The sequence below is a fragment of the Melanotaenia boesemani genome, chromosome 1, assembly GCF_017639745.1.
Source record: "Melanotaenia boesemani isolate fMelBoe1 chromosome 1, fMelBoe1.pri, whole genome shotgun sequence".
In the NCBI taxonomy this organism is placed as follows: domain Eukaryota; kingdom Metazoa; phylum Chordata; class Actinopteri; order Atheriniformes; family Melanotaeniidae; genus Melanotaenia; species Melanotaenia boesemani.
Genome location: NC_055682.1, coordinates 33,578,870 through 33,592,748, shown reverse-complemented (window position 1 = coordinate 33,592,748; position 13,879 = coordinate 33,578,870). Strand labels below are relative to the sequence as shown.

General features: G+C 40.7%; 1 protein-coding gene across 1 annotated transcript in view; it reads left to right on the top strand.

Moving 5' to 3' along the window:
* Positions 1-13,879, top strand: part of igf1rb (insulin-like growth factor 1b receptor) — a 54,977-nt gene that overhangs the window by 28,104 nt on the left and 12,994 nt on the right. The window contains exons 3-10 of the mRNA XM_041986416.1: positions 5,715-6,018; positions 6,212-6,348; positions 6,759-6,903; positions 10,027-10,235; positions 10,488-10,614; positions 11,355-11,590; positions 12,499-12,666; positions 12,774-12,981. Coding sequence (XP_041842350.1) covers positions 5,715-6,018; positions 6,212-6,348; positions 6,759-6,903; positions 10,027-10,235; positions 10,488-10,614; positions 11,355-11,590; positions 12,499-12,666; positions 12,774-12,981 — 1,534 coding nt within the window. The remainder of the gene's footprint in view (positions 1-5,714; positions 6,019-6,211; positions 6,349-6,758; positions 6,904-10,026; positions 10,236-10,487; positions 10,615-11,354; positions 11,591-12,498; positions 12,667-12,773; positions 12,982-13,879) is intronic.

Sequence of the window (13,879 nt, the reverse complement as noted above, 5' to 3'; positions counted from 1 at the left end):
GATGTCCATCTCCTGCTCCTGTTCTGCAGATGTTTCAAGCCCATCGTAACATAGACACTTTTGAGTCAGGTTTCATTAATTGGCATATGCAGGAGTGGCACCTGGATCGAAGGCCGGGGACAGTGCACAAAGTTTGTATGAATTGCTGCATTGTTTACAGCACATTGGTGATGACATATGATGCTACCAATAATTTTGAATGATTGTTTTTGTGTTTATGTATCAACACTGTGTAATTCTGATGCATCTGCAATGTAGTTTGAACAGTGGAAAGCAAAAACCAGGCACACAGTAAAGAAGAGAGATGTCACCTGTAACACGGTGACCTTCTCTGTTTTTATATGGGCTCAACTGGATGTCATCCATACTTTGTTCCTGAACTGGGCTCGGTGAAATAAGCTCAGAGCCCCGTCTGGCTTATTTGGACTTTTCATCGTCTGGATAACGTGTAGAAAAATTTCAGGACTGCAGCGCATGTGTTAAAGCTGCATACTAGGGTAGTGAGGAGGATAAAAGCTGGGATCCACTATGTTGCAGACGTCCACTGGAATGCATATGTGCACGGCTGCGTACCCACTGACCCCTCCACGTCGGTCCACCCTTCACTGTCAGTCTGAGTTGTGTTTAGGAAGTGACAGACCAGCAGCTCCATCCTGCACCCAACTCCAGACAAGGGTTCTTGCCTTCTCCTGGTTTCTCCATGGGCCGTAGGGTATACATTGTCACATTGCAAATGTACACCTTTCCAGCTCCCAACACTCCATCGCAAGAGGTCAGGGGGCGAGATGGAGTCAGGGGGCTTGAGGGGGCTCGTAGCAGGGAAAGAACATTCTGTGCCAGAGAAATGCAGCTCTGGTCTCCTCATGCTGAGCGTAAACAGCCAGCCGAATGGTTATTGGAACCACGCAGTCTGGAGGTTCTGATTGGCTTTTGTGTCAGTCAGGAGGTGGGATAGTGGTTCATCTCTTGGTTACTGCCTGACAGGGGGGAAAGCAACAGATTTCTAACATGTCATCTAAAATTTGGGGGTTTTTTGATGGTATTGATGGTATCAGTTCAACCTTGGGATATAGAAATTCCTGCTGACATTCAGGGAAAAAATTATTCGCCATGAAAATTAGATGCAAATTAATTGTTAATGAGCATGAGTGTTAGCTGAGAGCTCGTCAGTGGTGCTGCTTTTCTGTGCCATGGTTCGAATTTTTATGAATTCAACATTAACCCCCTGGTTACAATCAAAACATGCTTGATTAATCTTCATGGAGTTTTGATTTGAAGGAAAAAAAATCTGCAGCGTTTAGGTGAACTCTTCCTGCTGTGTTTCAGCCTCGAAATTATGACAGAATTTTTATTTCGAAGTCGCTTAGTCAGCAGTGTCCACCTCTTTAAGCATTTTTTTTTATCCATTATTAAGCCCTACTGGAAGGTTAGGCACTTTTTTTCCCTCCATGACACCCTCTACAGTTGTGGGATGCACATCACGGTTGTAAAATCAAATCAGTCTTCTCATGTCTGTCATGCATACATGTGATGGTGAAGATGCATAACAGCAGCCAACATAAATGTGAAGCGATAGGGATGTTGCAAAACTTATATCTGTGATGAACAAACACAAGAAACAAGAGCATATTCAGTGTTCCTTTCCTCCTTACCTGAGCTAAGGGAAGATTGACACTCTGATTAATAAGGTTGAGAAGGGGTGGTTGTTCTCTGCTTGGCCCTGATTCACAGTTGTACATAGTGTTGACATTAGTCATCCAGTACAGCAAAGAACAGCACAGGTGAGAATTGCAGAATTTGACTGTGAAATTGAAATCAATTGTACAATGTGGAATTTGCTGGAATTTGGAATTTAGGGGTTTTTAACAGTCTCTGAGTCAAATAAACAAAAAAGGCTAGATGATAGTTGAATGCATTTTAACCTATGCAGCCCCTCGTCTGTGTGGCGTCACCTGCACTGATGGGGCTCACGTCTTCCCCAGATGTTCAGCGGTGGCTAAGAGGCTGGCACTTTCATTGAGTTTTAAATGAAATTAAGAAAATCCCTGTTACGCAACTCCAGAAAAACAAAAAGCTGCATCCCTTTCTGTTGAAGCATCAGACTGAGACTAGAAAGAGCATCACAAGAAAACAAGAGCAACCTCCATCAAACTCCACCTGTGTGTTTGAGCTGCACCTGGAGGCTGTCCTGAAGAAAATCAGTGGGAAAAAAATATTAATCATGGTTGACAAAACTAAGAACAGGAAAAACTGGTGTGCATTTAAAAGACCAACCGAAACCTGGATGTTTATGGCTGGTTGAGTAGCCATTAACTTGGCATATAATGTAGCCAAAGAGGAGATGCCTTTCACCTAATTCAGGACAAAGTAGATAAGTCTCACGACAAGGATTAAATGTAAAGCTGGGGGAGGGAAATCAGTCAGAAGCAGCACAGCCTCATGAGTCATTAGAAATGTTTAGTTTTATATTAGTAAAGCTAGCTATTATTTTGTTTTTAAAAATAATGCTTTTATTTCTCCTTAACATTTCTGCAACATTTTCCTAAACCTCATTACAGTTCACAATAATTTAGCCCCGTTTCCACTGAACGGGTCAGGTCGGTGCGGTCTGGTACGCTATTTTGTGTGTTTCCATTATAAAAGGGGCCCATACCACCACAGTTTATGGACCCCCTTCAGTTGTAGGTCCGTAGTAAATTATACGGTACATTTAGGGCGGAGCTACTGGCATCTAACGATAAAATCCATTGATTGGCATACAGAAAAACCTAACAGCCCACGACAAAAGCAAGCCTGAAACAAACAACGTTACCGTTCAGGTCATGGTTCAGTTGGAAGTTGGAAAGATAATCGGGAAAAGGATGCCTGCAAACAACAGTAAGGTCTGGTCATACAATGCAGCATGTATCGTTGGGACAAAGAACCAAAAGCCAAGCAGATCAAAATCGAGCTGCTGAATGGCCTCCATTGTTTGTAGAATGAAAAGTTTGTTGTCGTCGCACTAGTATGACGCCACGCTAGGCATTTGGTCTAAATCCTGCATGCCCAGTGGCGGTTTGAGTTGCAGGGGCAACGCTCACCTGAATTGGCTGGACCATTGTAAAACTTCAGAACGGTACCGGTCTGGACCAAACTGCTCAGTGGAAACGGGGCTTTCAATAACCACCCAATTAGCTGTCTTTACCCATGTATAGATATGGGTAATGATAATAAGGAAATCCTAAAAATGAGCTGATATTGACGCTATAAAAATTTGGGTTCAAGTTTTTGCTGGTGGACCCAAATTAAAAAGTGTGTCAACCACAGGCCCTCTGATTTACAGCCCTTACAAAGCGGAGGCAGAAATGAGCATGAATCATGGTATAAACCTGCACAGCAGGAGAGCTAAACAGCTTTTATTTATCTATAGCAACAACAAATGCGCTGTCATGAGTGTTTTTGCTTCTTCCTCACTGGTGTTTTTTCCCCAAAATGTTTTTGTGGCAGCAGCAATGTCAATTGGTTTACTTAGATTATGATGGTGTGAGTGTGTTGTCAAGTTCTTGTTGTATGATTTAGCACCACAAAAGCGAAATTATGAACTTAAGTATTTAAACACATTATCTTCAGGTTTGCCACTTTTTATAGTTTTGCTTTATCACTGCAGTGTAATAATAGATCTGTGGCTGAAATAGGAATCGGAGAGTATGAGTACATTTTTCCTCTAGCTTGTTGTCTTTGACAGACTTGATAAAAGCAGCAAGTTATAACTTGCCGTTGTATCACTCAGCATCCTATAAACAACGCATAATTTCCTACAAGCTTCGCTTTGTTTGGTTTGTTTAAACACAGCTTCTGGCTAACCAAAGTGGATGATGTCTTCAAAATTATAGTTTATTAGTTCATCCAGTTGTTTGTGCCTCAGATATCCCCGTCCCTTTTCTTTTTGCTTACAGAACACACACTAACACAGCTGTAATTTCATGCACTGATTTACATCGTCTCCATAACAATTAGCTATTGTTTCTGAAGACACATCACTGCAGAGTCTGAACCAGTCGTCTCATTTTCAGCCATGTTGAATATGTTGCCTACTGATGGTTAGACAAGTGAAAAGCTCACCTGTGTGGTAATGGTTCAGGTGTGTGTCAGCTAGTGAAATGAGCTGTGGTCACCCTTTACTTCCATCACTATTCATTTAAATTCTTCTGCTGTTAAGAGAAAGGCCAACAAGAGGTGTGGCTCCTCTTGTCAGTGCAGTGTTTTCCTTATGGAGAACCTCAATCAGTTTTTCCCTGCCATCACTTACAATATCCTCCAGTTTAAAGGGACACCACAGCAACTGGAGGAGTTATTTGTAGAAGCACGGGTTGAAAAACCCGGAGTGGATATGTATTCATCTCTGGATCCGGGGTTGAACTGCAACTGTATCACTACTGTGTAAGCTAAAAGTACTCGCAGTTTGTTTGTTTGCTGTAATTACATTCTTTAAACAAAAGGAAAAATACAAATTTTGTTGTTTTGGATTTAAAGCAGCCTGCATGTCCTCTTCATGAGTGCCTCTTTATGTTTTACAAGCTCTCGTGGGCTGGTGTGCATGTGTTTGTGTGTGCGATGTCAGTCTTTCTCCAGTAAATGCAAATCATTTGTTCAGGCCTGAAGCCAGGAGTACCATGCCAAAGGTTTATTCAAGCAAAGGAGAGTCGGTGTTTGTTTGTTTACACTTTTGTTTTTGCTTAAGTAGGTTAAAAAACTGGAAAAATGGTGGGGTCTTTATGTTAATTTGCAGTCACAATAATAAGGATATGCAGGTGGTTGTAGGTGATCAATTCTCAGCCAAATTCATCTTCACTTTAAAAAGACAAAACAGGAAACCCATCAAGTTTGAGGCATCAGTTGTTTTAAAAGAAATTACTGGTCAGTCATATAAAGTACAAAATACTTAATTATAATATGTTACCTGATAAAATATGTTTGATTATGCCTTGTGATAATACTCGAACTGTGGACGGACATTTTGCAGGTGGACTACATTACTAAATAGGTTTTTTTCTTTCTTTAGTCTGCTGTGGGACTCATTGATTCAGAGGTATTCAAATGGTTTTACTAATTAAGTCCACAATTACAATCAAACAACTGTATATAAAAGATTAAAAATGAGTTGGATGACCTGATCTCTCAAATCCCTTAGGATTTTCTTCTTTTTATAAATTTGGGAGCCTTTTTTTTTTATTCAATGTCAGCTAATTTTGGGCATCTTTCTTCTTAGCAAGCAGAACCAGCTCATCTTCTATACAGCCAGTCGTTTGAGTTAAATCTTATCTGCAACTTGTGCATTACTTTTAAAGATAAGTTTTTCCGTCTGACTGCTGTGCATGTTAACTCTCCCTAAGAAAAGGCAAACGAGAAGAAAAAACATTAAGTGATCGTAAAATGTAAATTTATTTATTTTATCTCTGGTTGTTTCCATCAAACCTTTTCTAATGTGATTCCCCAGGCAGCTGTGTTTTATTAAAAGAAAAAAAAAGTTCAATACTGTGCAAATAAAAAGGGGGAGCACGTGTAGACAAGAGTCTGTGCTGATAAATACATCCCTGCATATTTTAAGTGACTCAAAAAGCATTGGTAGAAATTGATTTAATGCATACTTGTAATTTGACCTGTAATGCATTTGCAACAGTTTTTATTAGTCCATATATTTAAGCTCGCCCTCTTTCTGTCTGTCTTGACACCAGAGTGCCCAGAGAAGTGTGGACGGCGAGCTTGCACATCAGACGGCGAGTGCTGCCATCCCCAGTGTCTGGGCAGCTGCACAGTTCCCGGGAGTGATGGCGCATGCGCCGCATGTGTGCATTACTACTACCTAGGGCGCTGCGTGGCTGACTGCCCTCAAGGCACTTTTAGGTTTGAGGGCTGGCGTTGTATCAGCAAAGATCTTTGCTCTAAAGTCCACCTCCCGGACTATGACACCTTCGTCATCCACGGAGGGGAATGCATGCCTGAATGTCCATCTGGGTACACAAGATCTGCAACCAACAGGTGAGTTGTAGTTTACCTTGAAGTACCACTTTAAAATACTGTTGTAAAACCTATTTAATCCTTCAAAGAAATGTGAAATAAAAACCTAAAGAACTTGAGCAAATGAATGTCTTCCATTAAAGCAACTTTCTCTCTCTCCCTCTCCCTCTCTTGCTCTCTCTCACCCTCTCTTTCTCCCCCCCTCCCTCCCCAGTATGTATTGTACGGCCTGTGATGGTCTGTGTGATAAAGTGTGTGATGGGAAGGTCGTTGACTCCATGGATGCTGCTCAGTCTCTCAAAGGATGCACTGTTATCAGAGGCAACCTGCACATCAACATCCGCAGAGGCCGTAAGTACTACAGTGTACCACAGCAGCGCTACAGTCAGTACTGATGTTTCCTGGTATGTGTAGAGACTTAGTAAAACTCTCTGGAAAAGAGTTTGAGGAATCAACTTGACACTCCACAACTTTGAGGGGGAAAAAAGACCCAAACACTTTTTGTGCTATTTTTTTTCTTGGTATTTTGGAAACTATAAAAACCGATTTATTTATTTGTTTTCTTACTTACCTATCTACCTACCTGCCTAGTTAAGTGGATAAATTTATACATACATAGTAAATATGATTGGAAAAAGTAACGATAAATGTGTTTGTGTGTGTGTGTGTGTGTGTGTGTGTGTGTGTGTGTGTGTGTGTGTGTGTGTGTGTGTGTGTGTGTGTGTGTGTGTGTGTGTGTGTGTGTGTGTGTGTGTGTTTAGATAACATTGTGGCAGAGCTGGAGAGTTTCACAGGTTTGATCCAAAGAGTGACCGGTCATGTTCGAATCACACACGCACACACTCTGAGCTCCCTGGCCTTCCTCCGCAGCCTCAGATACATCGATGGAGAAAACCTTCTGGAGGAGTACGATTTCACACACAAACACACTGACATAGACGTTTTACTACAATCATAAACACACCATCTAATCTCTGAGCAGTCAAGGTGGATCCTAATGTTGATCACTTTTACTTTAGGTTTTTTTTTTATTTAACACAGTACCTCCCAAATAGCATTATTTTTCTTGTGAGTACTGCTTTGTAAAGACAAATCACAGAAGCTGTGTATGTGGACAAATTTGACTCAAAATCTGATTTTAGGCTAAAATAGGAAATATATTAATTTCCAAACGTTTTTTTAAATTTGCAGTAACCATAGAAAGACCAAATTAAAACACAGCTATTCTTCATTAATTACAACTATTCCTGCCACAGACAGATGGACGGTAACACCTCTAAAGTCATAGAACAGCTAACTAACTAGCTTAAGGTATAGACAGATGGTTAACTACACAGCTTAAGTGTTATGGTGCCCTAAAGTGTTTTTGAGTGTTTACAACATGACTTCATATCAACCATCCAGCTTTTTCTTTTTCCTTTTTTGTAATCATAAACTTATAAGTAGAATATGACTAAAAGCTCCAAATCCATATTTCTTATACATGACTTTCCATGTCATAATCATGATCTCATGAGTTTCACTTGAAGGTTAAAGTGAAAAGACTGAGTACTTTAACATTTAGGCTAACAGATGCCTCTGTTGTAGATGAGGAACAACATGCACGCTCGTGTACAGTGAGAAGCCTTTGCCCAATAATTAAGTGCTAAATCTAAATTGCAGAGTATAATTTAAACAGGTACAGAAGTGCAAAGTAAGTGCAGTTTGGCATGTTAGGTGTTAAAAGATGAGGTTTTCTTGGAAGAAATTACTTTTCCAAAGATTCTTTTGAGGTAGAAAAGACACGCCCCTGCTTTTATGGCACCTGGTTGCTCGTTCCATCATTGTGGAGCCACAAATGAAAACATTTTGAACTGAGACTGCCTCCACATTCAACAACATTCCTGAGAGGAATGCAGCAATGACGGAGTTTAGATAGATGAGGGCAGACCCTGTGTTCACCCCATAGGTAACAACTAGGGAGTTGAGTTTAGTTGGTAAAGGACTGATGTGTCATTTTGGGTGGATCAAACATTCAATGATCGACTCAGTTCTGGGCAATTCGCCTGTCTGGGTTTTTCTGGCATTCCTGAGATTCTTGCTGGAACATCAGCAGTCAAGTCGAGGCATAACCATGGCCTGGAGTTGGGGTGGCATGCTGAGTTACATATGCATAAAGTGCAAAGCTACATTACCAAGAGGTTGATGCAACATGGTCAGACAACTGGCCATTCATTGGAACACTCAGGTATCTTTCAACAGTCATTTTATAGCTTGTTAAAGAGTTTTTTTTCTGTCAGTATTTTGTTAGATAAAATAATTGGCTGGAATGACCAGTAGAACAGTTTCAGAGAGGTCTAGTTAAAGGTAGTGCTCCTTCATTTATATAGATAAGTCTGGGAGATCAGCTGACTTTACTCTCAAAATGGAAGGGTAATGTGGCAAGAATACAAGGTGGGGCTATTTAATTTGTTCCTACGAGGTTTGTAGTCCTGCAGGTTTTCAGTGTTTTTCTGCTCCAACAAAGCCCTGATATAAGGTGTAATTGGATATCATCTGCTTAACAGTGACATGAGAAACCTTCCAATCAGATGACAGGGCCCAAAGAGGAGGTGTGTATTGTAAAGAAATGGAGCCCCAGTAATGAGCCTTGGAGTACCCCAGTAGAGAGCCAGTGGGGTATAAAGTTTCATGTCCTAAGCTTGACACTTTAGAAGAACGCACAGTGAGAAATGATTCAAGCCAAAAGTGTACCATGCCTGAGGTGCCCATCTCAGAGCCTACACACAGTAAGATGTTTTGATTTACTATGTCAAAAATGCCAAAAAGTTTTGCCACTTGAGAAGCGATGGCTGTGCTGCAGCTTTAGCTGCTTTTAGGACCTCTTTAACCGAAAGTAGTCATCCAAAGTTACAGAGCCATTCATATTAGCGGCAGTATGGTGGTTAAGATTGGATATTTGAATCAACTTGGTTACATATAAAAACATTTTGTTCCGCTTTCACAAACCTAGATCAGATCCAAACCTCATCAAAGGACAGTTACTGACCACACAGAGTACTCTCATAAAAACCAGGATACTGTGGCAGGTCTCAGAGCATTCTCTGCTGATAGAGACAGCAGCACAAGAGATGATGAGAAATTAGATACAGCTGTAGAAGCGATCCGAAACCTAGATAAGAAATGACCATGCGTACAAGGTTATGAATAACCAGGTTTACTATAAACACAGATCAAGATGCTGATATGATGAAGAGGCCATCACTACACAGATTAGGTCATAAAAACCTACGACTGAAGGTAATAGTCAAATAGTATTTAATTCTCTGAAATAAATCTATACTAAATCTGAAAAAGACCAACATGTTATAAATACTACACTTTCTTTGAAATAATCCAAAGGCTTTGTCACATCTACATTTCTCAAGCACTGGGTGAGTTTTTGTGGCAGTTTTAAAGCTCTGCTCTCCGACCTGAACACTTGAAAACCCTCCTTCTGAACTGCTTCTATTTTTACTGTGCAACATGTTTACAAGTGTCAGAAAACTCACATTGCTATCTTATTTCTAACAGAGAGAGCCTGATGGCACACAGAGCCAAAACAGACCTTGAATGCAGTATAACCTCCAATAGTCTCAGGAAAGGTTCTCTCAGGGTCATACAAAGGCCTTCACTCCCTCCTTCATCTGTTTGTCTTTGAGTTCACGGGAGTCTTACTGTCCCAAGGCCCACATTACAGTCATTCCTTTATGTCTGGGTGTTACCCAGTGACTCTTAAAAAAAACAACTCCAGTAGAAAATAAAAAAAAGAAAAAACAGCTTCATGTTTATAGGAATTTTTGGGTCCCACTGTCAATGTGTCCTTCTGCTGTTTAAATACTAAATTAAACTTCCAGCTGAACATAGCTATTTTCCTCTTTGAGTAGATCTCTATTTTCTGCTCCATTATATGAGTTATTTTACCACTTAATACAGACATAATCCTGAAAAACTGAGGGAAATTTGGTAAAAATTCCACTGACAAATGCCTTATCTTGTTTTTCCCACCAGCACGTATGCCTTCTCAGCACTTGACAACCAGCAGCTCCAGTATCTTTGGGACTGGAAGCAGCACAACCTCACCATAAAAGCAGGAAAGCTCTTCTTTAGAGCCAACCCGAAGCTCTGCATGTCTGAGATCCGCAAGATGTGGGACAAGACGGGCATCCAGGGCCGCTTTGATGAGACAGACTTCCGAAACAACGGCGACAGAGCCAGTTGTAAGGGTCAAAATGAACTCTGGTCCAAAAACCACAAACATTTAAATTGCTATGTTCAGCACATGTGCAGGAGTTACTTTAATTTAAGAGCAGTTTGCAAACACCTCCTCTGAGCCTTTTGCTCTTCTGCACCATATGTCAGTATTTACTGCATCACACTTTCAACAAGACTAATTGCTGCCCCATTACACCACACACATATTGAAGTACTTTTGATGCACACTCTTCTTTGTCTCCTTGCGGCCTGCCTAGGTGAGAGTACTATCCTGCAGTTCAAGTACAACAGCACCAGCAGCACAAGGATCAAGCTGATATGGCAGCGCTACCGACCCCCAGACTACAGAGACCTCATCAGCTTTATCGTCTACTACAAGGAGGCGTAAGTTTTCAGACTTGCTTTAACGGGTCACTGCTCCTTTCCGCAGGCCGACAATTACAGAGTAAATGTGACAACTTAAACTTCCTTCCCTTTGCTTATTAGTCATCTGGTTTGAAGGCAGTAATCTGTCTGTATAAGCAGAACCTCATTTTAACCATAAGGAGAATCAGATTTGTTGACAAATTTGCAGGGCAGTGCTCCGTTTACAACTTTTAAACAAAGATAATGAAGATAAGTGGCTAATTCTCCAGTTTGGCATTGCAGGGGAAAGAGGTTGCAAACAGATGATGGAATTAAAAGAGCAAAAGCCAGAACTCAAACAAGCCAAACGAGTGTACTAAACATAATGAAAGCATGGTCTTTATTCTTGTATTATTTATTAATGGGATGAAAGTTATTCTATTTTTTATAACTTCACATACAATCTCTTCAGCTGCAGCCAGATTTGGTCAGCTAAGTGGAGTTGGTTTTGCTGTTTTCACTGCATGTAGATGAATTTTACAAGCTTGTCTAGTGGGAATAAAAACTCTTGAGACATTTTCATCTCCAGCAATATTTTTTATGCATGCACATATCAATAATTTACAATAAAAACCTTGCGCTATAAAGGTACCTGGGGTTGTTTGCATCAGTAGTAGATGTACAGATCACAGTTTTATAATTGTAAATATAACAACGACTAACAGCCAAACGGTTGGTGATGAAGTACTAACCCCTGACATGATCACCCTGCTTTCCAGGCCATTTCAGAACATCACAGAGTTTGAGGGGCAGGACGGATGTGGCTCCAACAGCTGGAATATGGTGGATGTGGAGCTGAGACCTGACAAGGACTCTGACCCAGGAGTTCTACTTTCCGGTCTGAAACCTTGGACGCAGTATGCTATCTTTGTTAAAGCCATCACACTCATGGTGGAGGACAAACACATGCCAGGTGCCAAGAGCAAAGTGGTCTACATCCGCACCAGCCCCTCGGGTGAGCGCGATTGTTATTATTTTGCCGGCTAAATGTTACTGTTGGTATTCCAAACAACAGAAAAATATGTTATTTTATTAATAGAGAAAGTGAAAGGGTTGACTTTGTTGAGTGAACTCTTTCCTAAACAGCCAAAATTGAAGCATCTGTATCAGTTTAATCTTTTTACCTTTCTTTCAATGACAAATGTGTTGAACGACATTAGAGCAGATGATCATTCATGACCCTTTTGTGGCAAACACATGAATTAGGAGTTAGTCAACCATGTAGAGCATCCCAGCTGTACCTGTGTTTTCTTTTGCCACAGTTAAATTATTGCAGTTAAATTAATATACTTCTCATCTTTGCAGACTGATTGCCCGGGTCATTACTGACCCCTGGTGGCTGTCCTTGTACAGTACATCATACCTTTTGTCACCCCCCCTCTCCCAAAAAAAATGTGTTGTAGCACAACAAGGACACATATGGGTTTTTGGGGGGGAGCTGGTAATCCTTCCTGTATGATTCCTAATTCTTAAATCTGAAATCAGAGGACATCCAAATTCACATTTGATATTAACACTCAGACTTGCTAGCAGGTAAATATTCTCCTCACATGGGATAATATCTTGATGACAGTATAACCGCCTCTCTGGATGTTTTTCAAGCATATTGTAAGAAGATGAAAAGTAATCCAGTTTGAAATAAACACAGCTGCAACTCAAAGACACGGACTAATATTGATTTACAAACCCTGTCGTGTAATTAGATACAATTGAGGACTCCATTAAATAAATCCAGCTGTGGTGTAAAGACATAGCAGTGATGTGATGTCAGAGAAACACAGCTGCACTGGCAGACAGTGCATCCCGCCCTGAAGAGGAGCACTTTCCCAGCCTTGCTTAGAGTTGTATCTCTTTGTCTTTCAGTGCCCTCAATGCCTCAGGATGTGCGAGCCTATTCTAACTCATCTACTCAGCTGGTGGTACGCTGGTCGCCACCTGTCTCACCCAATGGGAACCACACTTACTACCTGGTGAGATGGCAACAACAAGCTGAAGACAGAGAACTGTATCAGCACAACTACTGTTCCAAAGGTATCCACACACTCAGTCACAAGCTTCCACATCCGTTATTATTATCGCTGATGAATGCAGCGTGTGGTAAACCTGTCAGGAGACACATCCTTCTCTTCTTCTTCCAGAGCTGAAGATCCCCATAAGGATTGCTGCCACTGGGGTTGGAGACCAGGAAGAAGACACAAAGCCCACTAAACCAGATCCTGATGGGGCAGATAAAGGCCCATGTTGTCCCTGCCCCAAATCGGTGGAAGACCAGGAGGCTGAAGCTGCCGATGCCTCTTACAGAAAAGTCTTTGAAAACTTCCTGCACAACTCCATTTTTACACCTAGGTAATCCATCAGTTATTTCTGTGGCTAGGCTGCAGCGGTCTTTAACTTTTAGTTTTAATTATTTTTGTCTAAATATTTTTTGTTTTTGATGTGTAAGTTGTTTTTTTTTTTCCAAGTAATTTCCTTCTTTTCACCAAATCTTGTTTGGGCTACCGTCCCGCCTCCTGCCTTGAACTTCAGACATCTGCACCACATTATCTCTCTCCATTCAAACACGCAGATCTCGGTTCAATTAATGCAAATTACTTTCAAGCATGTTTGGAGAAGCAGATGAAAGCGATGGATGTACCTTCTCAGATTAACATCAGGTGTCGCTTTTTACAGGTTCTACGCTTTCTCTTAAACTTTCATCAGACTGTGAACCAACATGCACACTGCCTTACAGATCATGCTGTTTCTATAAACATTTTGATCATTTATTTTAGGTTATTTTATCATAATTTTAAAAGGAAAGTTAATTCACATTCGCAGTGAAGAGAAAAACAGCTAACGAATAATAGTTTGCACTGGATTGAACAAAGTTCGGTGCGGGTGGTAAGTCATTTTTTTTATACTAAAGGCAGAAAACTGAAGTTCTCAACCCATTCATGCAAATATAAAACTAAATACACTTGTTTAAGGACAACTCGGTCTACAAAAAATGAGTGGGGCTGTTAGTAATTTGTTTGGAAAATACCCACCAGGATTCATGGCAGGTTTTTTTTTTTTATTAAGACTAAATGGCAAAGAGACAAAGAGATTATTCAGGCATTCAGATTGAAGGCAAAAACATTTCCAGTTATACTGTGATCAACATGAAGGTAAAGGCCTGAGGACGGCAAACTGCACATGCTCAAGTGTTGTAAAAGATGTGTTGAAATGGTATTGTTGCAAAATTTGAGAAACACTGTCAGTTCAT